Source organism: Brachionichthys hirsutus, unplaced genomic scaffold (assembly GCF_040956055.1).
Source record: "Brachionichthys hirsutus isolate HB-005 unplaced genomic scaffold, CSIRO-AGI_Bhir_v1 contig_190, whole genome shotgun sequence".
In the NCBI taxonomy this organism is placed as follows: Eukaryota; Metazoa; Chordata; class Actinopteri; order Lophiiformes; family Brachionichthyidae; genus Brachionichthys; species Brachionichthys hirsutus.
Window position 1 is genome coordinate 135,847 of NW_027180407.1, and position 24,350 is coordinate 160,196.

At 38.9% G+C, this 24,350-nt stretch overlaps 1 protein-coding gene across 1 annotated transcript in view; it reads right to left on the reverse strand.

Moving 5' to 3' along the window:
• LOC137914705 (protein unc-13 homolog C) overlaps window positions 1–24,350 on the reverse strand; it is a 64,848-nt gene that overhangs the window by 13,239 nt on the left and 27,259 nt on the right. Inside the window, exons 15-22 of the mRNA XM_068758203.1 lie at window positions 20,148–20,237; window positions 19,150–19,278; window positions 14,695–14,828; window positions 12,693–12,778; window positions 3,066–3,192; window positions 1,995–2,091; window positions 1,335–1,478; window positions 1,045–1,122 (exon numbers count right to left, since the gene is read on the reverse strand). Of these exons, the coding sequence (XP_068614304.1) occupies window positions 1,045–1,122; window positions 1,335–1,478; window positions 1,995–2,091; window positions 3,066–3,192; window positions 12,693–12,778; window positions 14,695–14,828; window positions 19,150–19,278; window positions 20,148–20,237 (885 nt within the window). The remainder of the gene's footprint in view (window positions 1–1,044; window positions 1,123–1,334; window positions 1,479–1,994; window positions 2,092–3,065; window positions 3,193–12,692; window positions 12,779–14,694; window positions 14,829–19,149; window positions 19,279–20,147; window positions 20,238–24,350) is intronic.

Here is a 24,350-nt window from a genome sequence, read left to right on the forward strand (position 1 = left end):
CATGGTCCAGTGGGTCAAATGTCTGCGGATTCACAAAATTAACATTCCTCCTACAAAAAAATCATATTGGTGTTTAATTTGTCTTTTGTTATCCTTTTTAATATTGTTTATTTTCCCATAAATGTAAAAACTGCATTTTCCTGGTGAGGCTGGGTAGGATGTAAGCCATGAAATGTATTAATTCCAATCTTTTACGGTAAACAATCTGAACTGCGGTTCTGCACAGAAACAGCCACATGGCGTTCTTCTCCTCTTCAATCTCCATAAAACACAATCTGGTCGACTATTTAAGATGCAACAACTTCCCATCTGTACCTCTGCCTGTCAGGGTTGCTGCTACTGTGCATCAGCAATCCTCCCTGCACTTTCTGACCCACAATCTCTCCAGCATCCACCAGGATCGAGTCTCAGGGTTCAGTAAATTTACGCTTCACTCCCCAATACCTCTATGAAAACGTGTGCAGGGAGTGATATGGTCAATGCCTAGATGTCAAACATGTTCTGCTTCTGCTGCGATAAAAAAACATTTCAAAATTATGAGTTGATAGAACTGAATACTAACTGTATAATAATATAATCTTGCTGTTGTGCAATTCCATCTGCTCAAATTTTGCTTCTTTTCACCATCTGTCTGTACAAAGCTGTCTTCAGGAGAGGCATTTCTAATGGTTTCTGGTCAACCTGATGAGGTTGTCACAGTAAAGAAACATCTGCCTTCTTGTAATTTCTTGCCAATCTCAATTGAAAATAAGGAAGAGGATTATTGGGCTAGTTGAAAGGCATGTGCATTTAAAAGTTCTTGACATTAAACCATGGAGAGAGAGCTCTAGAATTCCCAGCGACTATCAGCTCTGCACTGAGAGATGATTAATGGACACTTTTGATTGCATTACAGGTCCTAGCACTGAACAAACTTCTGCTATTTAAATGTTTGCCAATGATCTGAATGCAAAGCGCTGAGAGAGCCTTGAAAAGTTTAACATGAATGCATTTGAACAAATGTAACCTTTGGTATAATGATTTTCAGACTGAGTGGGAACTTACCACATTTTCCTTGCTCAAATACAAAGGAAAGTCCTTGGATATGATTGCAGCATACTGCAGCAAAACCTTGTTGATAGTCTGCAGGTAAAGAGAGAGTCAGTTTTATCATTGCAGTTTTCTTTGTGTTCTATATTACCGAATTTCTCGGATTTGCTGACAACATGAAGTGAAAACCTAATAAGAAGAGAAATAAACAGAATACATATTTCAATGGCAAACTCTAATTGTGAATTAGTACACCCAAAATCAGTATTTAGGGTTGGCTGTGGGGTCTTTCCAAAGAGCCTGACCTTTGCAAAGCGGCACATGAAGTGAGCCAGGGCATGTGGGTTTGGACACTCCAGCTTCTTGATAATTTCAAAGCTCTGGTTTAGTTGCGTGAACACATCCACAACCGAACAGGAAAAGAGGGCGTGTTCTGAATTTTGCTGAAACTGTTGCAAGAAAGAGACAGGCAGAGAAACACGTGAGTGTGGAAAGTGACAGCCGGGTGGGAGTCATAATTGACAGATGGATGACAATTTAAAAGAAATAAAAACAACAGAACCGTCCAGGCTTCTAAACTTCTCTCTAATATTCTTTTTAATCCTACTCTTCATTTGGTGTCTTGTATGAACGTGTCTGCATTTGTCATGTTTCTGCATTCAGATTACACTTGAATTCAACATCTGTCTGTAAAAATGTTTCATGTATTGGCCATTAACATTTACTGACTGTATAATATGACTTTATCACCTTTAAGGTACAACCTGTTTTCCATTCAAGCTTGTTTCCTGGTTATTCAAAAATGTCTAACTGGAATTTGATTCCTATTAATTGGTGATGTCTTTAGCAAAATTAGTAAATGAACAATATAATCTTAACAGGTTTGAATAAGAAAGCTGATAATTGTAAAATAAAATAAACATTGAGTAATTACAGATAGCATTGAATTCTTCACATATACTCACTCCATCTTTTTTGTCCCTTTCCAGCGCTCCATTGAGGAAATCCATGGCCACATCCTCATTCTCATCGAGCCACTGGATGACAAATGGCTCAAACCACCTAAAAAACAAAATTATCCTATTATTGAAGGAGTGAATGCAGAATAGTTTGTATCTATTTCATTGTGGCCCATCAGATCTATTTTTAGCACCAGAAGTGTCGGAAATACTATATAAGAGCAATTCCACCCAAGGTTATTGATCCATCAAAATGTTTTAGGGGAACCACTTTATTCAGGAAAGATCAATGCAAACTGAATTGTTCCTCTTAAATAGGTAGGCCTATCCTGAAAATACCAAACGGATTCCAATTCGGTTTTGGCCAAGCCTGCAGTTTACGCAGACATTGATATCAGATTTGAATTGTGGACAAATGAAGCTGAAAGGCTCAGACAGAAGACAGGAGCAGCCGGGACAAGTTGGATGGATGAGTTGGATAAAGAAGTATATTTCTTAGTGGAATAACAATTCTGCTCTTCGCTGCACTTTGCCATTTAAAAGTTTAAAAGATTGCTTGATGTTGTCCTCAAAGCAACAGACACTTACTACTCTGTTATAGGCGCTGAAGCTCAACACATAATGCGGACATGGCGGGGGACAGAAAGACTGTGCATGTTTAAGTGTACATTTGTATGATGTGTATGCCTCTGGATGAATCAATCCTGCGAGAGATCATGATTGTCTGACAGTTTTGGTGAAGGGGGAGGGTGAGTTATTCCTGTGATAGACCGGCAGAGTGGGAGACGGCCCTGTTCTCCCTGCATGTGAATATATCCCTGTTTTTAAACAGTTATGCACAAAACAGGAAATGTAAAAAAAAAAAAAAAGGAAACATGCTTTGAGGCTATAAATATGTCATTCAGAACAGTTTATGTTCAACCTGTTTAAAGGCTAGTGGGAATAAACTGACAGTTTAGATTATGTAAACCAGAAACAGACTGGGCCATGACACCATTGCAGAACATTTCTTCCTGTGGTTTATGTATCACTGAGATAATTGTTTTTACAAAATATTTTACACTGGAGAGCACTTACAGGGAATACTCAGGTGAAGCATCTTTGAAGGCTGGCAGATCACGGACGTATTCATTATGGAACCATTTGACTTTGAAGTGCAGATTCATGTATTCAGTACTTTTGCATAGACGGTGTTTTTCATGCTCTGTAATTCAGATTAAAACATGATTGTTATCATATACAGGATATCCAATTCCTAAACAGATATTTTAACTCCTACAGATAATTCAGGCACAGCACATTACATGTTAGAGCAGCAAGACAACATCACATTTTTATTTTACAATGTACAAAAAAATTAATACAAATGAACAGAATATAAAATGTATTAATACACTGTCATAATAATAAAAAGGCCTGGGTGGAACGGGTTGTTATTATCTTAACAGGCTAAATTACCTGCAGCCTTGAACTACAAAAGAATAAGTAAATAAAAATGAGTCCAGCTCCCTTTTGAAAGTCCTTGAGTAATTGTATACAACAAAGGCTGCTGAGTCATTCAGTGCATTTAATTCTAGACAATTCCAAATATTTCCAGGGGCTTCCCAGGAGGATACTAATGGAGATGGTATGTGAGAAGGACTGAGGACTGACATATGGATAGAAAGAAAAGGCCATGGGAGAAAGAACAACACCTATACTGGTAGTACTGTCCAAACTAAATTGTCTTTGCTGAATTCCTGTATATGAAACAATAGCAATTAAAAGGAGGGAGAGGAAACAGAAAATAATTGTGGTCGTTTTGGAAATCATGAGTGCGATGGCAGTCATAAAAATAAACGAGGGAAACTATCACTGCAATATTTTCTCCTTTTTAATATTCTACAAGCCATACTAGTAGATTTGTGAGGATAAATGTTGTTACAGTGATGCTAAAATATTCATTAAATGTCAGCATGCTGACTATGTACAGTATAACTTGTCAGGTGAAGTGTATATTACTACAACTATTTAGTGAGCTGGTGTCATTGCTAATTAGCAGAAAATGTAGTAAAGCTGGGGCAACACAGTGGTGCAATGTTAGCACTGTTGCCAGGCTGCACTATGGTGTTAGAGGTACAGCACCTTCTGTGGTTTCAGGGACTATGTTTATGATAGAAGGCAGTAGGGCTGCACGATAAAACCAACATCTCAATATTTTTAGGCTTTATCGCGATACACAATATATATATCGATATTCTGATTTCTCCTCCAAATCACTATATACAGTAAATGTTAAAATCAACCCCTTGATGCATAAAATGAGATTAATATAATGATTGAAGAATACCCTTCTGTTGGATTGGAAATTCACATGCAAAAAGTGGGGAAAAAATAATCATGTTAAGTTCAGTGAACCTTTTATTTCAAACCGGAAGTGGATTGCATTTCAGGTTGTGAAACAAATTTGTGGTAAAGCTACCTTTGGTGCTACGTTTTAGCAACATATTTTGCAGATAACCGTACTTTGTTCCACGTCTTCGTGGCAAAACCCGAATCATTTCAAACACCTTCTGTACCGCTAGTGCAGCCAAACATGTCAGCATTGATGGGCAGTAGAAATGTTTTAATGGCTTTTGTTTCCTGGCAAGATATTCTTGTGGTTGATAATGACTGTGGTGAGAAGCAATGTGGAAGGTGGTGGTTGTCTGACTTCGGACCTGGAAGCCACACATCCCATTTGCTAGCAACAGCAAATATTGAGATCAATGAACCATGTCAATGAGCTTCCCATGAACCTAACCTAAATGCTTTAAGCCCATAAGCCTTTCCTTTCAATAACAAGATGGTGTTCGCACAACAAAGCATTGTTGACTGCAACGACCAACTAGCAAATGCTGTATACTCTCCTTCAATTTGGGAATAGCAGGGCACACCATGCTAAATGTTACAAAGGCCAAAAGAAGCAGGGCCTTCACATTTTAAAGAAGTTGCAAATGGTAAATCAGAAATTAATACACAAGTTCTAAAACATTGTACACTGAGATGCATACATTCACTTCAAAGACATATTTAAATCCCCACATTGCACCCTGACTGTCATTCCTTAATCCTGATAAAACCCTCAGTGCTTAAGATAATGATTAGTGCAATGTCTGCCGCCTACATTGGAAAATATTTACTTTTCCAAAATTAACATATGCACAATGGAATGTTTCTCCTTATATTGTAGAATAAACAACGTGCTTCAATTTTTTAACCTGCACATCAAAAAATGTGATCCTTAAATGATAAGAACAGGTCGTTATGAGCATGAATTAGGATTGACTTCAAATATTCTAAAATGTCTTAAGACATAAAATGTAGCATCTTGAATTTGTGGCAGATTCAAAATCACCATAGTGTAAACATGTCCCCTTTAATAGTGAAAATTGAGTCAAGGTTTAACTCAAGGAGAAACCCAAGAAGAGCTGCATATTCTGCAACTCTATGCTCTGTACTGGAAGGCAGTCTACACACATATATAGGGTGGACACACACACAATTACAGTTTGTCAAACTCCTGCTCTGAGCTTTGACTATACACCCACATTCCCCCAATATCACACTCACCCATAGTAAATGAAGTCATTGGAGGTCAGTTGGGAGACAGAAAAGTAAAGGTCAGCAGCTGTTTTGTTTATGCTGCACTTATCTCACCTACCAGCTTGCTGCTGTATCTATTTGTGTTTGAATGGTGTGTGTGTGTGTGTATCTATTTGTGTTTTTAATGTGTGTATACCTGTTTCTACTTGTTGATGCTGGGGGGTATCCATGATTAACATGAGCTGATACAATCATTGTTATCCAACAGGGCTTACATGAAATTGATAAAACATCTATTGGATGTCATCAATGTTTCATATGCGAGTTAGAATATCCTGCCTAAAAATTTAAATGACTTCTGGATAATGACATGAAGGTTAAGGTTCTGAAGACATGAAGCCTTTCCTAGACGTTTATAGCTCTACTGCATGTCTTGGCAGACTATGGGGTCGTATACACCATTATCAATGGCTAATGGCAGATGTATTTTACGCAAAGGACTTTATGTGTAACTGTTGTTATTTACTGAATAGATTGGTTAGCCATTTTTCTTTCGAGCATCAGAGTATTTGGTATGAAGCCAAAAATATGTCAGTATACAAAGGTTCGATATATTCTTTAAAAGGGTTCATCTTCCAAAGCTTTTCAGTTTAAGAGTCACAAGGTTCATGCAATGATGGAATGCCCTACTTTACACACATTTTCCACTCAGTGGGTCCAGTGAGATTGTTTGAATAGAGAATACCTTTTAAAGAATAGTGGGGGGGGGGAAAGCCCTGCTGCTTTATTCCTTTTAGATGTTGGTGTTGACAGACATTTGCGTTCCGAAGCAATTTAATTTGCTGAATTCATCATTGCTAAAGAACTTCGCTCCCATGACAGTAATTATTTTGCGAGGGTGATATGTCACATCATTTTCAATAATCAATCTATCATTCTGGAAGGTAAGTCAAGTCATATTTATTCATGCTGTTCATGCAAATCAGGCCTGTTTATGATGTCGCATGGCTTGTCAAAAAAATTTAACAAACTGCGACTGTGGCGGCTTATGCCACTTACTACATGAACTATTTGTATTTGATGATTATCCTCTTATATGCTGCATCTGTACTGTCCCAATTAACACCAATTATAGAGCTACATGTCTTTTAACTTTTGTTGAGCTTGCTGGTGGTATTGGTGCTGAAAGTTTATTCCTAGTGAGTAATAGTGCTTCATCTATAATTTCTTAACAAAATGATGCATGGAACAGGTAAAAACCAGTGTTTTTTTTCAGGTTTTGCTAACTGTTGACCAAGCTGTCCGTATCATCTTCAAAGCATTGGCCTTGCCTTACTTTTCTCACCAGAGAACATTAACTTTATTATCCTGCCTCCTTTTATTTTCAGGCATGTGACATGATGTAATTCTCACATTTTAATTGATTTTGTTAGATCAGCATGGGAAAACTGATTTTTGAACCAATACCAAAGTATCCCAATTCCTACACAAAATCACATCGCCATTTGCCAAACATTTACTAAATACTAAAATAATGTAATTGATGGAGTTTTACTTCAGGACAGCAATGGTAAATATTCTGCATTGAAATATATGCTAGTTTGGATAGCAGTTCAGAGAGCAGCCTGCTCTTTGGGATGTAGATATAGCAGCAGACCTTCAACATAACAAAGGCACACATCCAGCAACGCATCACATATATGAGTCTCGAAGCACTGAGCTACAATAGGGGCAGTCTGAATGACAGGTAATCCACACAAGAGACCATCCAGCAGGATGCCTTTCAGCAACATGGAAGATACTCGCAGATATCATAGAAGATGAATTGAATACAGATTCATTCAAGAAAGTCAAAACGACACCAGATAACAAATAATGAGTATTAGGCAGACCAACCACATCATCAGTTGGACTGCCTGCAAGGAAGCCCAGATCATTGCTGTATATGCCATGGCTATTATGAACTGCTGCGGCACACCACAGCAGTTGCATCCTGCAATTTTTATCCAGGTAATATATCTAAAGAAGCATGTGGTTCACAGGTTTTCTAGAGACAAGCAGCTTGAAGACTGGAATGGTAGAAAAAGGCCAGTAAGTGACATAATTCCTTTGCCTTGGCTTCTGACCCAGTTGTGTCAAACCCTGCAAGGACATCAGAGCTTACAGAGCGATATATGGTATAATGCATTAGGACACTCTGGTTCAGTGTGGTGAATCACCAGTGCAAGTATACCTTTTATGCTCAATAAATAAATGTATTTTCATATTTAAAAACAAAACAAAAGTAAAATAAGATATCAAATGTCATCAGGTGAGACAATCTACTTGACCGGTGTATTAAGAAATGCCAAAGGATTGCAATTGTACATTTGAACCCACAGCGGAATGTCCAACAGTGGGGAAAGTTTGGATAAAACCTTGTAGATCAAAAGATTATCCTTTTTGAGAAGACTGACCAAATTGCTACAAATGCATTTGAAATGCACCACCTGCACAACTCACTTAGAGCATCATGAACTCAATGGACATAAAAGGCATATGCTGAAGGTTGTGGCACAGAGATCAGGACTTAGTGTGCAGGACTCTGCTGGATACCGCAAAAAAAAGAAAAATAGAATAGAGACTGTTAAACCTTCAACTCTGAGGTTTTTTTTGTATGGAAATAAACTTCCTTGGAAAAGGTGCATTAATTCAACTTCAATTAAAATATTATATGCAGTGCAGTTGTTCTAACAGACCAGATGAGCAATGGGCTGCAGGAGCAGTGGCTCTTCAATGACATGCTTTAGAGACCACAGCTTTTTAGACGCTGTACAACGCATGTGAAGAATATACTGTATGACTGCTCTGGAAGAAGAATTGGATTTTATCATCTTCATATAAAATAAATAAATTGTTCCTTCTTAGTTGCTTGTGTTGCTATTAATCTGTAACTTATTGATATTAACCCCGGAATGGTATTTATGTCACTCAGTCATTGTGGATCCACAACTTTATTGGGTTTTAAACTGCAAAACCACGTCAATGTTAAAATACCTAAGAGATGTTGACTTGACCTCTATTACACACAAAATAGACATCATATATTGTTAACGTTCTCCCTTCATCTCTGCTATATTTGCCAATAAGTGTTGTTTTTTTATTATTTCCGTTAAAAAAAATATTCTATCCTGAACGATAACAGGAAAAGAAACAAGCTTTTCATCAATACAAATATTTACTATTTTGGATGGAATAAATTGGAGAAAGAAAAGCTTCCCACATAGTATTTTACAGAAACCATAAATCAGCACATTAAAATGACACATCACGAGATGCACACACAGGATGACTTAAATTAATAGGCCAAGGCAGGAGGAAGACAGAGTGATTATACGTGACCAAAAACATTCCTTTGTTTTTCTTTCCTTATATTTTACCATGTTTACTTGTTTGAATTGGCTTTTGGAACCAAAGTTATGACTTTCCTGGATTCTGGCTATAATTCCTGTGCCTTTTATTACCATTGTGACAGGGAATGGTGCAACCTCAACAACATTTGCTTTAATACAAAAAAATGAGCTTCATGCATTTTAGATTTAAAAAAATCATCATTTTGTGTGTTAGCAAACACTGAAAACAAATCACATTAAAATCTGAACCAATAATAAATCAGGTTTGATAATTGATAAATGTGCACAAATATAATTTGATCTAGTGCTTGTAATTTTTGTATGTTAATCATGTGATGGCGAGTGTGAGTCACTCCTTCAAACTCTCATCCCTCTTCTCTGTCTTATTTTATCCTCTCACCATTTGTCTTCCCCTCCTGCCTCTCTTTGTTATCTTTCGTTCTCTCCCTTTCACACATCCAGAGATTCTCATAGAGATTCTAAAATTAGCCACATCCATTTCCGCACCAACAATGCCACCAGGGGCCTCCAAGCAAGATGCATCAAAGACCTATTAAGTAATGCAAATACACACAAACAGACATTGATATGAAGATTCCTCTTTTATTCTCATTCATTTTTCATTGCTTGCAGGACACAAATGAATGGCTGCAAAAAATATTGGCTGCAGGAAAGCCCAGGCAAAGACTCATTGACATACAGACACTCAAAGAGAGGAACTCCAACAGACAAAGCAAAACATTCTCGCTCGCCGCCTTCAGAGTCTCTCTGTCAGCAACCTCGCCAGTTCTGTAAACAGGTCACTGTGGCTTACTTCCATTTATCCGAATGAGAATAACAGTCAGCAGCATGGACTCAACCAGTCAATCTACCAGCTCATTGTCATTCGTTTTATCTGTGTACAAATTAGAAAATGTGAGCTTGCATACACACGGAATGTTTTGGTGGCCTTTCGCGATGCTTTCCTATTAATAATATCAATATGAGTAAGCAGGCTTATCTATGAGTTTTTTTTTAAATATCAAATTACAATGGAACCTTGGATTTCAAACAATTCGGTTTTCAACCAAAAAATGGATTTTAAAATGGCTCGGAAGTCGAACAGATTTTCAAAGTGGCGCCGAGGTGAACCGAAGACACGCAAACGAAGGCGGAGTCTACCCGAGTAGGTTCAGTTTGAGTCGACCTGCCATAGCAGAAAGACCGTGCAGATTTTTTTTGCTTCACACATTTGTGTCTAGCTCTAGCTTAAATATGGCCATTAGCATTAGTTTTGGCATCAAACATACGCTACATTCACATACTCGGAAAATACATTTTAATAGATTGTAAAGCCATAATGAAAAACAGAAGTAGATTCTACTTCTGTTTTTGCTGCTGGTGCCATCTGTTTTTTCATGGCTTTACAATCTATTCTATAAAACACATTATGAGGTTTACAATGAGCAATGTTCTATGGTTCATGAGCTGTCAAATTCTCCATTCAACTAATGGCCCACGTCGAACTATTAAAACCTATATCGCAAGCAGACAGTAGGATCCGCAAAAATGTGCAATAAATCTTACAGCGTTCCTCTGAAAGACATGGACAGCCATGTCCTCCTCCTGGCACATGTCACTGTGGCTGGGCAGTGATGTATTGACAAAAGGTGGTGGAGCAGAGGAAGACAGTTCAGGCTCAACAAGAAATAGAGTGTATGTGAATGAGTGCAGCCATAATTCTTGCCTCCTTTTGTCACAATGATTTCCTGAGGCACTGACATACACACAAACAGACACGCTGTACAAACCTGCTTTGACAGCAGGCAGTAACAATGTAGGTGGTTGCAGGCCCCTGACTCTGGTTATACACACACACACACACACACAGTCACAGCTTCTCTTTTTATATCATGGAATATGAAAATATATAACAAGAACATCGTCGCTTATTGCAGGATAGAGGCCACTGGTAGTCTTGCTTGCTGCCTTTGTTTTTCCTTATGAGCTTCAATCTTTCACAGTTAATTTTACAAGAATACAAAAAACTTTAAAATGATACATATGGAATCATAATGAAAGTAACAGTCCATATATTTCAGAGGTTCTTGCTGTCTTGCGCTTCATTATATCACCATTGAAAAATGAATCCATCATTTCTCACACACATATCAGTGTTGACACAGTAAAGGCTGATGGATGGGCACATTTATAATAAACTGAATATCACTGAAGGACATCACATTTAAAGCCCCTTTATACCACAGAATCTTTATGCCTCTTATGTGGCCGTGGTTGCGTCTCGGCTCGCAGTGTCACGTGATGTCGCATGGCACCTGGTTGCCGTGCCAACTAAAGATGACTTTTGAAGAAAGTATGTACTGCAGTAAAGAGGATGAATGACAGAGAGGCTCATAAGGTGTTTCGCCGCCTTTTGATTCACACAGTTTTAAGAGCATTCTGACCTCAGTCAGTTACTTATGACTCCCTCTACCTCGCTTCTTTCATCACTCAAAGTATCAAAGACATGTCTAATCTCACTGCAGAGGTCACTCACGGGGTTAACTTAGAATGGGGAGATATGTGTGAGATGAAATATTATCCAGGGGACACAGCCTTCTCCTCTCAATGGAAATGCAAATGCAAGCACAACAGAATAGATGCATTTTGTTCAGAGTCTGAATGTGATCATCAGAAAAGCAAGTAAAATATAGCAAATCTAAGCAATGCGTGCTTCCTGCATTAATATTGTCATATTGTGTGATTTCCGGGTAACAAAGCTCCTGATTTGTTGATGCCTGACTGGAAAACTTCAGGTACAGGGCTGATTCTCAGACAGTGGGGTGAAATGTTATACAGAGATGTACTTGTAAGAAATTTATAGACAGATTATAATATTTATAGTTGTAAAGGAGGGCCGGGGGGGGGGGGGGGGGGGGTGCAAAATGTTTTCTTCTTCCTGTGTGTGTGTGTGATGGTGGGTGGGGCCGGGGCTTAACAGATAACAATTGAGAAGTTAACCCACAAACTACCATTCATTTCACAGCCCCAGATGCATGAAGTAGCTTTTGCTTTCCAGATCACACTGGTATCCTCTGTGTTTAGACCAGAAGCCTCCAACCAGGATGCATCTGTTGCCTTTTGGGAGGAGATCAAAGGATACAGGGGGTGGGGGCTGAAATATAAAACAGGTGGAGGCATAGCTGTCTTCCTATAAGCAGAGCTGATCTGACATGTATTTATTGCTTTATCGCTGTGAACCCCTGCGGTCTTGGTAGAAAGACTTACTTGCATTATGCTAAACTATTGAATAATGTAAGATGCTTAAAAATGACTTTAAGATATAGTTTCTATTTAAATTATGGACAAAATGCCTGCACTGGATTGATGTTTTTACACTCTTATGGATTTAGAATATAAATTAAAATGAAACCATTTGCATACCATATAAAACTTTACACACATACAAGTAAATATACACAAACACTGAAACACATGCGCGCCAAATGAATGATATTGCAAAATGTGTTGGTATTCACAGTAAAAATCCTCCCACATATTATTGTGAAAACCATTTACAGAAACTACTGACAATGTTTCATTCATAATAACATTTGTAATTACAGAGGACAGAGACAGCCTGATGGATCTAAGTGCTAATTTAGTGAAGAGGTTGTGTTCCTTTTCATTTAGTGTACCCCTATCATTCCTTACCAATTAATTCATGCCATTTATCTGCAGCGTTTGCCTGACCAGCAGCATTACTGACCTTCCATTGCATACTTCATATCCAGGGCAAATAGGCTCCACATGATCTCAGCGCTGATCTTGCCGGCACTCAGCTCCTGTGGAAACCTGGTAGAATGAAAACGGATTCCAGTCAGACTGATTACTGTTTAATAACACGCTTGACTGGGTGGCCTGATGTCTTGGCCCAGCCTGAATCTGTAATAAAGAATTCAAAAATGTGCAAAAAGCCACATTCGGTGAATATCAGGATTTAATAATTCCATGTCTTTTCTAAACCTGTACGATTTGCAACAATGTGAAGAGTCAACCAGAGAGGAATGAAAATGAGAAGTCCAGGAGGAAATGACACAGCAAAGCCGAGACAGTGTTTGGCGAGTAATCTACTATTTTGAATAAAAATTGCTTAAGTCAAAGCTTAATTGTGCTATTCTAATGGTTTAATTATTCACATCTTCAGACAGTGATGGGATGACATTTATATACGATGGAGTCCCAGAAAGGTCATATTTATTTTGCTTTTGAAGGACACCATTTCCAGAACAGTTTCAATATACAGTATACAGTCAGTAATATAAATTGTGGTGTCTTTAATTTCTATCGCTCTCAAAATCTTTCTCCAGCCTCATGTACCCCGTGTTAATAAAAACAAATGAATGAAACATCTGCACCTACTGTGCATGCATGTGGATGCTTTCCAATCCACTTCTATGAGGTGAAATACATCAGGTTATTTGATTTACAATGCACATGATGAGTATTTCTGGAAATAATCTCTAAAGCTTCTTACCCGTTACACACACACACAAAAAACAGTCACATCCAATTTTATATTTGCAAATATAAAATAAATTCTGTAGATCAGTTTATTGGCTTAGCAATTTCTAGGTTGCATTCCAGAATATTTGTTTGCAATAAACAAATATTGCCTTTTCCACAGTCAATTTTCCATTCTGAGTTCATCATGAAAAAGCACAGGAGTTGCTGTCACTCTGAATCATGCTGGGGAATGAAGGAAATGGCCATGAATAAAGTAACTCTGTCATTAGATAGCGTGGGAGAGAAAAGAAAGCAGAAACGGAACCTTAATAAGCAATGCAAATCTGCTGAAGGAAGGACGAAGAAAAAAACAGTGTGGCAAGAATATAAATAGGATAAACAGAAAGGGGATGATGTATGTTTCATCTTATTTCTTATGAAGCAACTTCCACAGGCTCTGATTTCAGAATGCATAATTAATTTGACTCTATTAACCAAATCATTGGACATATGAATATATGCATGCATTTTGGACTTCCTTCAATGCTATCACCACCCCCCACCCCTGTTCTCTATAAATACATATCTCATCTGTTATATAATCCACAATATATACTGCATTCGTTTTTCATCTATCGAGACTCGGCTCACCATACAAACAAAGCAGTTTCCCACTGCTGGCTTCTCTGGCCGCCTCACAGCTGTCTTACACAACGTTGCACTCACCCTCTCTCCACAATAAGACAATGCTTTTTAATATTATGGGATGTTCTTTAGAAAGATTTCTGACCATTATTTATTTAATTCTGTGAGATGAATAATTCTTTCCTGAACTCATTCTGAATCCAGTCCAGGTGAGATTGGTGGTCAGATAGGGTGAGGACCTCTATGTGTCTGTGTCAAATTCCATAAACATCTAACAATCTAACATCTGAGATATTGAAGAACAAATTTTGAAGCTCCATTGACTGCAATGTTAACAAACAATTTAAAGTGATCCAGGATCTCTTCTGGATCATCACCAAAATGTAATTATCTGTTCCTGGTAGCATTCCCAACATTTCCTCAAAAGTTCATCAAGCTCCATCCAGAATGTTTTGAGTTATGTTGCTAACAGACAAACAAGCATAACCTCCTTGGTTATTAGCAGAAAACTCAGCATCTCATGCTGAAAACACATCAAGTTGATTGTGTTTTCAGTTTGGGTATTTATACCCTTAAATTTAATTAATCAATACTGGGAAATGTGGCATGGAGGGACTTACTGGTTAATGACTGGGGTATACGCTGTCCGATCCTCATCGATTACAGACACCATGAGAGTGATGAGTTTGGGCCAGAAATCCAAGTTCTTTATTGACGGACCCTGCTCTTCTCGAGGTATGTCCTGTTTCCGGCTCTATGGAGACAAAAACCAAAGGATGGTTTGAGACAGAGGACAGTTTGATCAGACATAATGAAGTTGTCGGGGGAGAATGAGGTAATGCACATATTACCTCATATTTCTCATATTTGCACACTCTGCCAAAAGTAAACAGTGTTTGATGAAAAGAAATTGGCTTTAAAAATGAAACATGTTCAAATCATTTAGTGAATAATTTCAGCTGAATAATTTAACAACCTTAAGTGTATTGAATTTTGCATGGCATGCAGAGAGAATGTTGTAGTGAGAGCTTGGAAAATTGAAACGCAACATGAGCTAATCTGTTGCATGAGCCAATGAACCACAGTCCCGTAAAATGTAATTAATTCCTATAATAATCAACTGGCACTAACATAGCTGGTGATATGAGGGAAGTAATGCTGCTGCATGTCTATCAGACATTGGGACATGAGGAGCTCAGACTTTAATCTCAGAGAAACAAGAAAATACAGGGTTTACAGATGATTCTGTGAGATTCAATCGCATCAACCGAGGGTGCACTAGTTTAATCATGTGGCTTTGTTGCTGCAGTGAGGTCTATCATCCTGTGTGCCACGGCCATGAAAACAGATCACATGCAGCAAAACATGAGGAACTTATTGGATTCCAATATGAAAACGTTGTGCTGAATGAGCATTAGCCTGTGTTCACGCAAGTACAGAAAGAATAAATCATCTATTGTATGAGCTACTAGGGTTGGCAAGGAAGGGTGATTGGTCAGTGTGATTATAAATTAAGGCAAGTACCACTATCGACAGATTTGCCTGATCAATTAATCATGATGTTCGAAATATTGAGAGGTTAACAAGTGGTCGCCAGTGAAGTTCACATCAAAGTAGTGAAGAAATAGGCCTGCAATTATTCCAGGTCACTAACTCATAGTTTATGCTGGGTCATTAAGGGAGGGATAAAATTCAGTAAAATTCTACTGAATGAAAGCATGAATAACGAGACTAATATCTCTGCAAGAGGTTAGCCATCTATGCAAAAAAGATTTGTTCATGCATTGTGTATCTGTGTGTGTATGATTGATCAATATGCAGTCATATAAATGTTTTAAGTGTGTGTTTACTGAATTATTACATCTCTGCAACAGTTGATGCAGCATTCATCCCACTAAAACACGATGTGGACTCAGTGTCGGCCCATTTCTCATCTGCATTCATATTAAGGAAGTACAAACACATTGTTAAACACTGCTGTCTTTTTACAGTCAACAACAAACCCAGGGGCTTCACTCTCTGCTCTACGAGGAGGTGAAGACTGGAGTGAAGCAAGAGCACAGTGCAGTTGCACTGCAGCTAATGCGCCAGGCTGTGGGGGGGGCATTCTCAGAAATAATTAAGTGGCCTTTCACTCCTCTGGAGAGTAGCTTCTGGTTAATGTTTAGTGTTTGGCTCTTACAATCCCTGTGTCATAGAAATCAGCACAAGCAAACAACTGCATCCAGATCAGTCACCTCAATGAAAAATGCATTCTAGTGTTTCTGACTGAGAGGTTTTCTTCATATATGTTCATATAGTTAAACGCAACCGTTTGGGAATGGCTGGCAAATGTGTGATAATGTCACGAGGGATGTATCAAATCAATTTGAATTGCATGTTCAGTAATAAGTGGTTTATTCTTGTGGCATATCTGTGCATGTCTGGCTATGCTCTCCAACTCTCCTCTTCAATCCGGATTCCTTCTTACCATCTGACTACTTATGCATTCATATTTTCATAATTAATTTATGCATGTTAAAATATACATACTTTACTTTCAAGAGATCAGGTGCATGTCACAAGGCGATTCTGTTTGTCATGCACAAATTCCTGAAAGGAAATAATGGTTCATTGTTCTTTCCCCCTGTTCCATCTTCCTGCTTCCGTTTAGCATCTTTTCAATCACCCTTCATCTTGCAGTTCAAACTTATCTAGCTGTAAGTTACTGTACTTAAGAAACTGTTAGGATTTAAAGTCAATGTGTGTATCTCTCTCTCTCTCTCTTCTTTCCCCCCCAGGTCAGTTTACAGAATCAGAGCTGTGATGGTATGTTATGCAAGATGCCTCATTTAGGCCGAGGTATTTCACTGACTGTTTAGCCACTATCTCAGCTCCTGTGTCACAGCACTCAGTTGCTCTTAGTTAGAAGTGGACAAATTGGGATAAGCAACGTGTTCTATCATCTAAGTCAAAGGCTACCTACAAGCACCATAATTTGTATTCACAAGGAGATTTTTTTTTAGTAAAGCCGATGTCTGTTTCTTCTACCGTGAAGGAGGCATTGATGGAGAGGCTGTCAATTCTGAAACTGCGGTGGACAGATTTGTAATTAGCGAGAGTGTCTATCTCTATAGTTTGATAATTGCTTACGAACCCCTACAGCTGTTTAAGGAAAGGAAGCTCATTATTCCACTTTTGAGTGGATTGAAACGTTATCAAGAAATACGTTATCGTCTGAAGGCCGTTTTCCTTTGAAAGTAAACTGTAAAACATCCAGTAAGCGCTGTCTGATGTCTGATTGGTGAGGCCAATGCAAGTAGCCTACGATATGGGATAAGAAGCTCTAACAAGTGATAAGAACCAAGTGATAAAAAGTTCTGTGAAAAAGTTAAATTGCATTGTAGACATGCGTTTCCTGAGCTGACCTGTAATTTTTGTGGTCCCACATGATTCTCCTGCACACTTGATGGCAAAAAAAAAAAAAAACCTCAAAAGAGTTTAGGTTGAGCTTTTCATCAGGTAAATGCTGCCTCATTCTTGGCTGCTTTTATGTGGTACTTAATTGCAGAATGGTGGAGTCATTGAAGCAAGGTTTGTAAGACATGCAGTATATGTCATGTCATGATATACAATCTATTGATCCCCAGACATGCTGGAGTGAATTTGTGTTTTCACGCTATTGTCTCACATAAAGACCAAAGCTGGTCTGGTCTGCGCTCTCCAAGTGCTTTTCCAGTTCTATTTAATATTAATGATATTTTATAGACCATCAGTTACAAATGCAGATCCTTTTGATCTCCTTTAATGTTCATGACTAATACTGACTGAGAATGTGTTTCCTAAGAACAAGAACAATAAATGCACCAACCTAATTGTATTATTCTATTATGATCCTGTGTATAGCTGCAAATATAGATCCTCTTGTTCGGAATTATGGGTTATATATATATATATATATATATACATATCCTTTTTGAGTGTTTGTTTACTCTGCGATATGGTTTTCATGTGCATGGAAGCTATAGCAACAACAACCATAATGGAAGAAACAGTAAAGGAACAGGTGGCAGACAAATTCCACTCTATAACAAGGTTGACAATAAAATGCAGTTTTACAACTGCATTTTGCATTATTATTGAGCTCTTCCACATTTATATGTCCAGATGGTCCTTCAGCCCCTGCCAGGTAAGGCTTTTAGGGTAGAAACTGCCTCATCATGAGTGATAAGCACCAAGACAGGTGCCAACAAACTAGCACAAATCATTCTTTAGGACAAGACGCCAGATGTGAAACCCTTGTAGCAGTTTTTGTCTCGATTTGTCTTGTTTAAGATGTTTTGGAAGGGGAAGAGGTAAAGTGATTGGACCATGAATGTGAATGTCTAATTACTTAATTATCAACAAGTTGCTATGCTCACAAACCAGAGTGAATGACAGCAAGGTGTGGATTCAGATCATTTGTGGCACACACACTGATTCCATAAAGCCTGCACAGAATGCTACTGTGTCCTTCATCTGAACAGAAATGACCTCATGCACAGCTATAGAACAGAACATCTCGCCTGTAATTCAGCCAAACTGAAACTTAGCATGATTTGTCTGCACTTCAAGGCTCCATGATAAAACCTCAAAAGCACATGAAGGTCAAAGCCCCAAATTTCCCAGAGTGTTCATCACTAAATCTGTGTGAAGAATACAGAGATCACTGCATGTGGAATATGAATCTGCTTTAGCAGTGGAAGTCTAATGTGTTAAGACATTAATAAAAGTCTGGATTATCTGGATTAAGTTCAGAGGAAACCTTGATCTGATTTGAGGCCCGACCGCTACCGCGCGTCTTAGGGAGGTGTTTAGGGTGGATGTTCTGCCTTTGTCAGAGCAAACCATGTGATCTGGTTTTGAAATCTCTTCTGTTAAACCACGAGCAATTCTTAAAAGCCAATGAAATTCCTCATCAGTGATATATTCTGTAACAATATTGGTATGATGGACACAGTTCATTGTTAACATTAACAACATTAATTAATACAAAACAAAACTGTCATTGACATGTTTTGCTGCTACTTAAAATAACTGTGCATAAATGTAATTACCTGGTCGAGGAGTTGGTTGTATAGTTCATGACAGTTATCAAAAATATATTTGTATGTGGAGTCCAGGCACGCTTTCACACAGTCCTTCACCACCATGCTGGCTCTCGGGGGACTTTGGAGCTCTTGTACCTGCACAAATACAGATACATATCAATGATCAAAGTGTGTGATTGCAGAATTGGGTGTTCCAGAAGGTATCATCTAAGTTTATGCTACATAAATTAATCTATAGTGACATCATGTTATGCACAGTTAAGTTAGCTCGGCCTTAAATGCATTCTGTAGTATCCTTCAACCGAGGGCTTTTAAGGCCTTGTGAAAAGAAGAGCAGCCTTCTTACATCTATTATGTATATCCCAATTGGCATGTGGCAAGACTGACTTCTAGGTGTGTGAGCCGCACATTATAAAGTATTACTGTAGCACCGGTGTCTCGAGCAGCGGTGCACATACACAGCAAGGCTCAGCATGGGCATGGCAGAGAGTGAAAGCTTTGATAACATGAAGTGACAGTTTTCATTCCTTTGTTCACAGCTGCCATCTTGGCTATGCCTCAGTGCTCCGGCATTGCAGCCCCCCCACCCCCCCCACCCCTCCACTCTCACCGAACGAGAGCCTGAATGGAGTTGAGCTGTTCATAAAGCAGGAGACACGTCAAGACTTGGCATACTGTTTGGGAAGAGGGGAGGAAGGAGAGGAAACAAGACAAAGCTGGAAGCCCTTTAAACATTGAGCCTTGCTGTAGTATACAGGTCAACACACGTCACGTCCCCCCCCCCCCCCCCCCCTCCCCCCCAATCAGGCTGCAGTCTGAGTAAATCATTCAGATATGAACGTTCAGCGGTGTAGAAGGTCTTCAGGAATTATGAGTTTGAATTGATTTCACCTAAATGACGTGTAAGAGACAACTTTAACTGTTATTTATTTATTATACTCTCTTGCTCGGTCTCTCTCTCTCTCTCTCTTGCACACACACACACACACAAACACACATGCTACCTTCATTCTGAAGAAAGTGATGCTGGTCAGCAGATCAACGGTGGACTTCAGGTCTTGGAGACGCTCCGGGTTTCCTGCTGGGAAATTATCCTAGATTGAGACAGAAAGGGAAGGAGAAAAAAATGTGAGAGGAGAGAACATCGCATGAAAAGGACCCGTTCATGTCGCCACACCCACCCACCCACCGCATCACACCGCTTAGGGGCAAAACATATAAATTGATGACAAAGTAACGCCCAGCAATCATAACAAAATGACTGTCTGTCTAATCATAAAGTGGACAGAGAAGGTCTCTGCTGATGAAAACCTCTGTTTTGGGGCCATGAAGTCATCAGGCAGGGCAGAGCACCATGACGGGGAGCATATAAAGCCTCGACAGCCCTGAGGATAGGCATCACAGTGCCATACATTACCCTACTTCTTCTAACCCCTCAGTGCTCTAATGAAATGTTGTTTGCGTTCTATCTTTCCTACACCTTGTCAATAAATATGCAACCAAGATTTAGGAAATGCAGCTGAATCTTGACAACACATGATCTACCTAAGAATAAGGGGCCGAGCCGTCGGCAGAAGCAATCCTCACGTGATGTGACGGAAATATGCAATCCTCTTTTGGACGAGAGCGGTATACATATTATTGGATTGATACATGATTAAAGAAGTTCAGCTTTGAAAGAAAACACAAATAAATTAGATAAAAATGTGCAATGGATTTTTTCTGTTCTAGATCGATTGGATACTGCTATCAAAGTCAAACCCAACATATATGGTTGGCGTCTCACTGCTTTACAGGGCTGCTGTGATAAATAGCAGCAGTGTAGAGGTGGATGTTTGGCTTCCTGAACACACAAACAAAACAACCCCCAGGCACGGAAATCTGACATGAACCCAGCTCACACTAATATGGAAAAGTCAGACATATTTGGCTTCAGATGGTGGAAAGAAAAATGAAACAAAATCAATTTTTCAGTTTGCACCATTAGACTACTTTTTTGTCGTTGTTATATTGCAAAGACTCAACATTTTAAAATCAGACTGAGCATCCTGTCTCTGCCAGTCCAAATCAATTTAAAATTAATCTTTCAATTACATTCTTGCAGCTGCTGAACCACCACCAGAATCTGTCAATAACACTTGGCCCATCAGTGCCACCCATTTCTACCTTTCCTGTGCTTGCTGACAGTGACATTTCTTTTACAATTATACCCTCACATATAGCTGTTGCATGTACTGTTGAAAGTACTGTAGAAACGTGGATTCAATAGGTTCTACCACAGCCTTGAATGCTGCCAGCTGTACATTTACTGAAATCACTATCCTGGAACGGCAACAGCACTTCGCTTTAGCAGAAATATAGGAGTGAGTGACTTTGATTTGTTCATCGTTTATTACCTTTGCTCTAGTTTGCCTTTGAATGTTAGTTTTAGTCATTTAGCTGATGTGGGACCTATGGACGAGGACAAGACCATCATTTTCATTGAACAGGAAGGAGCTGGTCAAGTGACTATATCTGTAGATGAAACTGCTAGGGAACAGGGCTAGATGTCAACCCAGGAGAAGATACATGGACGTAGTGAGGGAGGGCATGAGAGAGACACCAAAGCTAATGTTGACATCAAGCTCTTTCTTATTTAGTCTGATCATTCAAGACATTTTTTTTTTTTTACGTCTGTGAACATCAATTATTTTGAATAATTAAAACAAGCTACATGATCATGAAACTGGGTGGAAGGGTGGGGCATCTACCACACAAGAAGCAACCACATATTGGAGCAAGACCCTGAAGAAAACAGTCATTTGTTCAATTATATTTTCTTTAATAACAAGCAAATCAAAATTATACCAACTGTCTGCTCATGAGAAAGACACTTTTAGATGTGATGCAATGGAGAAGCCTTGATGACGTTTTATTTGCTCTCAGTGAGTCAAATTATAATAAGTCTTTATCTTTTTCCAAAACTGAAATAATATTTGAAGAACAGTGAGAAGAGTTTAATGCTACACAAAGTTTGCTTTTTTTTTATTTATTTTATTGTAAAACACCCAAAGGGATTTTGGCAAACAGAGCAGTGCTCTCTTCATGTTTGGCTGAAGAGACATCGAGATTCAAAAAAGCGGAGATCTGTGCCTTTCACATTGTTTCTTTGCATCTGACTCAGACATTTATCTAAAGCACTTTGAAAGGTGACATCAAATTGTCTCCTGTGTTTGGATTCTTATATTGTTGCAGACTTCAAAGGTTGGGTTAGGAATTTTTCAGTTATTCTAGAAGGAGATCATCTTCTATGAGATGCAGCTTTAACAGTTTCTTCCTCCAGAAACAGGAGATTTATATTTGTCTGCTGTGAAAGGATAAAAGAGGTTGGTCATATGTGTCTATAGAAAACTGTGATGTCTCAACATGGTGCTGGTGATGCACAGCGCTATGGATATTATCCTTGATGCAGGATCTATTGCTTTGTTAATGTGATGCTTTATCTGCTCCATGAACAGTTTGACACGGAAAACATATAAATATGTAAACTGGTCCTGCTTTACAGAGCCACAATTAATTTACTCTCTTCCTTCTTTAGTTCTGCAGGTGGGAGCAGAAACTACTGCAGTGCATAGAATCAAGCCAGCTGTGCGCAGTGCACAGAATCTTTTCTCCTTAAACCCGCTGTAAACTGCACAGAGTGCCATTTTAAGAGAATAGCACATAACTCCCAGGGGAGCTTGCTGAACAAACAGCCAACTGTCCACATCCATTGTGGCAAAGCGCTAATAAGCTCAGATTTTAGATGAACCCCAGAGAAACAGTGAAATCCCTGCTGGGACAGTTTGCATGTACGCAGTGTTACCGTGTATCAGGGCTGCTAGAATAAAGCCTAATGGAAAAGAAATATATGCAGCAAAAGCAATCACTCTCAGAATGTCAGGGAAATCCATGCAGTGAGTGGCATAACCAGATCTGAATTTTATTACTGCCAGAAAGTGTCAGGTTGGCTCTGTGGGACAGCTGGAAAAAGTGAGCCATGGACAAAGAGAGAGCGTATAGGAAGTGTGTGTGTGTGTGTGTGTGTGTATCTGAAGAAATGGTTTGCAGACCAGTGCTGGCAGGTGAAGCCATTGTGACTCTGTGACTACTCTCAGTGAATGTGTCCTCAAAAGACAGTTAGTCAATCCTTCGCTCGTCCCTCTCTTTATCGTCTCTCATTTTTTCCACACCCCAATGACCAGGCCCCCTTTTACTTGTTTCTTCCAAATTCATCTCTTTCTCTTCAACTGTCATTTTGTCCAAGTAATTTCCTGTAATCCACTATCTGATCATTTCTTCCATCTGTCTTTTTTCCACAAGTCATCCCTCTCTTTCTCTCCCTCCCTATTTTCTACTTTATTCTGTTTCCCTCGTGCATTTCTCTTATATGTTGTTATCTGCTAACTGTAGGCAGCCAGGCTGGATTTGCTATTATCAGCATTTGTATTTGAAATCACATGTGGGTTCTCACAGTGAGTAAAAAAAAAAAAAAATGAAAGAAGTCACCCACTCAATGAGGCGTTGCGTTTTGTGTCCCATTTAAGGTGAGAGGACCATTTTTCTGTTACAGTTCATTGTTTCCTGTCAGCAGTTAAGGGAGTAGTGTGAAGATATGTGTTTGTGTGCAGCTGCCCAGGTGCATCCCTGTGGTGAACAGCAGTGTAAATGCTTGCACATTTGGGAAGATGTGGGAAAGAAGCTGGATTGTGTGCAGCTGTGGGCATGCTAATCGCGCCGTGAATGTTTGTATTAAATACATGCATCAGATTGCAAATGCGTGGATGAGTGTTGATCAGATTAAGTACCGGTAGTTTGAAACCAATGATTTAGATTTTTCTCTCAATTTATTTTCGCTTTTGGAGGGTCAATTTAGTATTGTGTGCAGAATTTCCTTTTTTTTTCAGCATTATTGTTTTGTAATTACTATATTTTATGTTTGTTTTTGTTTGACACACTATTATGCACAGACAGCAAAACAACATATCATGGAAAACACGGAAAATGACTCAGACGACATGAATCCTACTGATGCATCAAATGGTGACAGACAGCAGATTACATCAAACACAGATGCAGAAACCGCAACAGATGAATCTTATGAAGAAGAGGATACAGTCCATACTAGCAGTAGGAGGGCAATAGATACACATTTGGCATTAGCATCAAAGTAAGAATGTCTCGCTGCG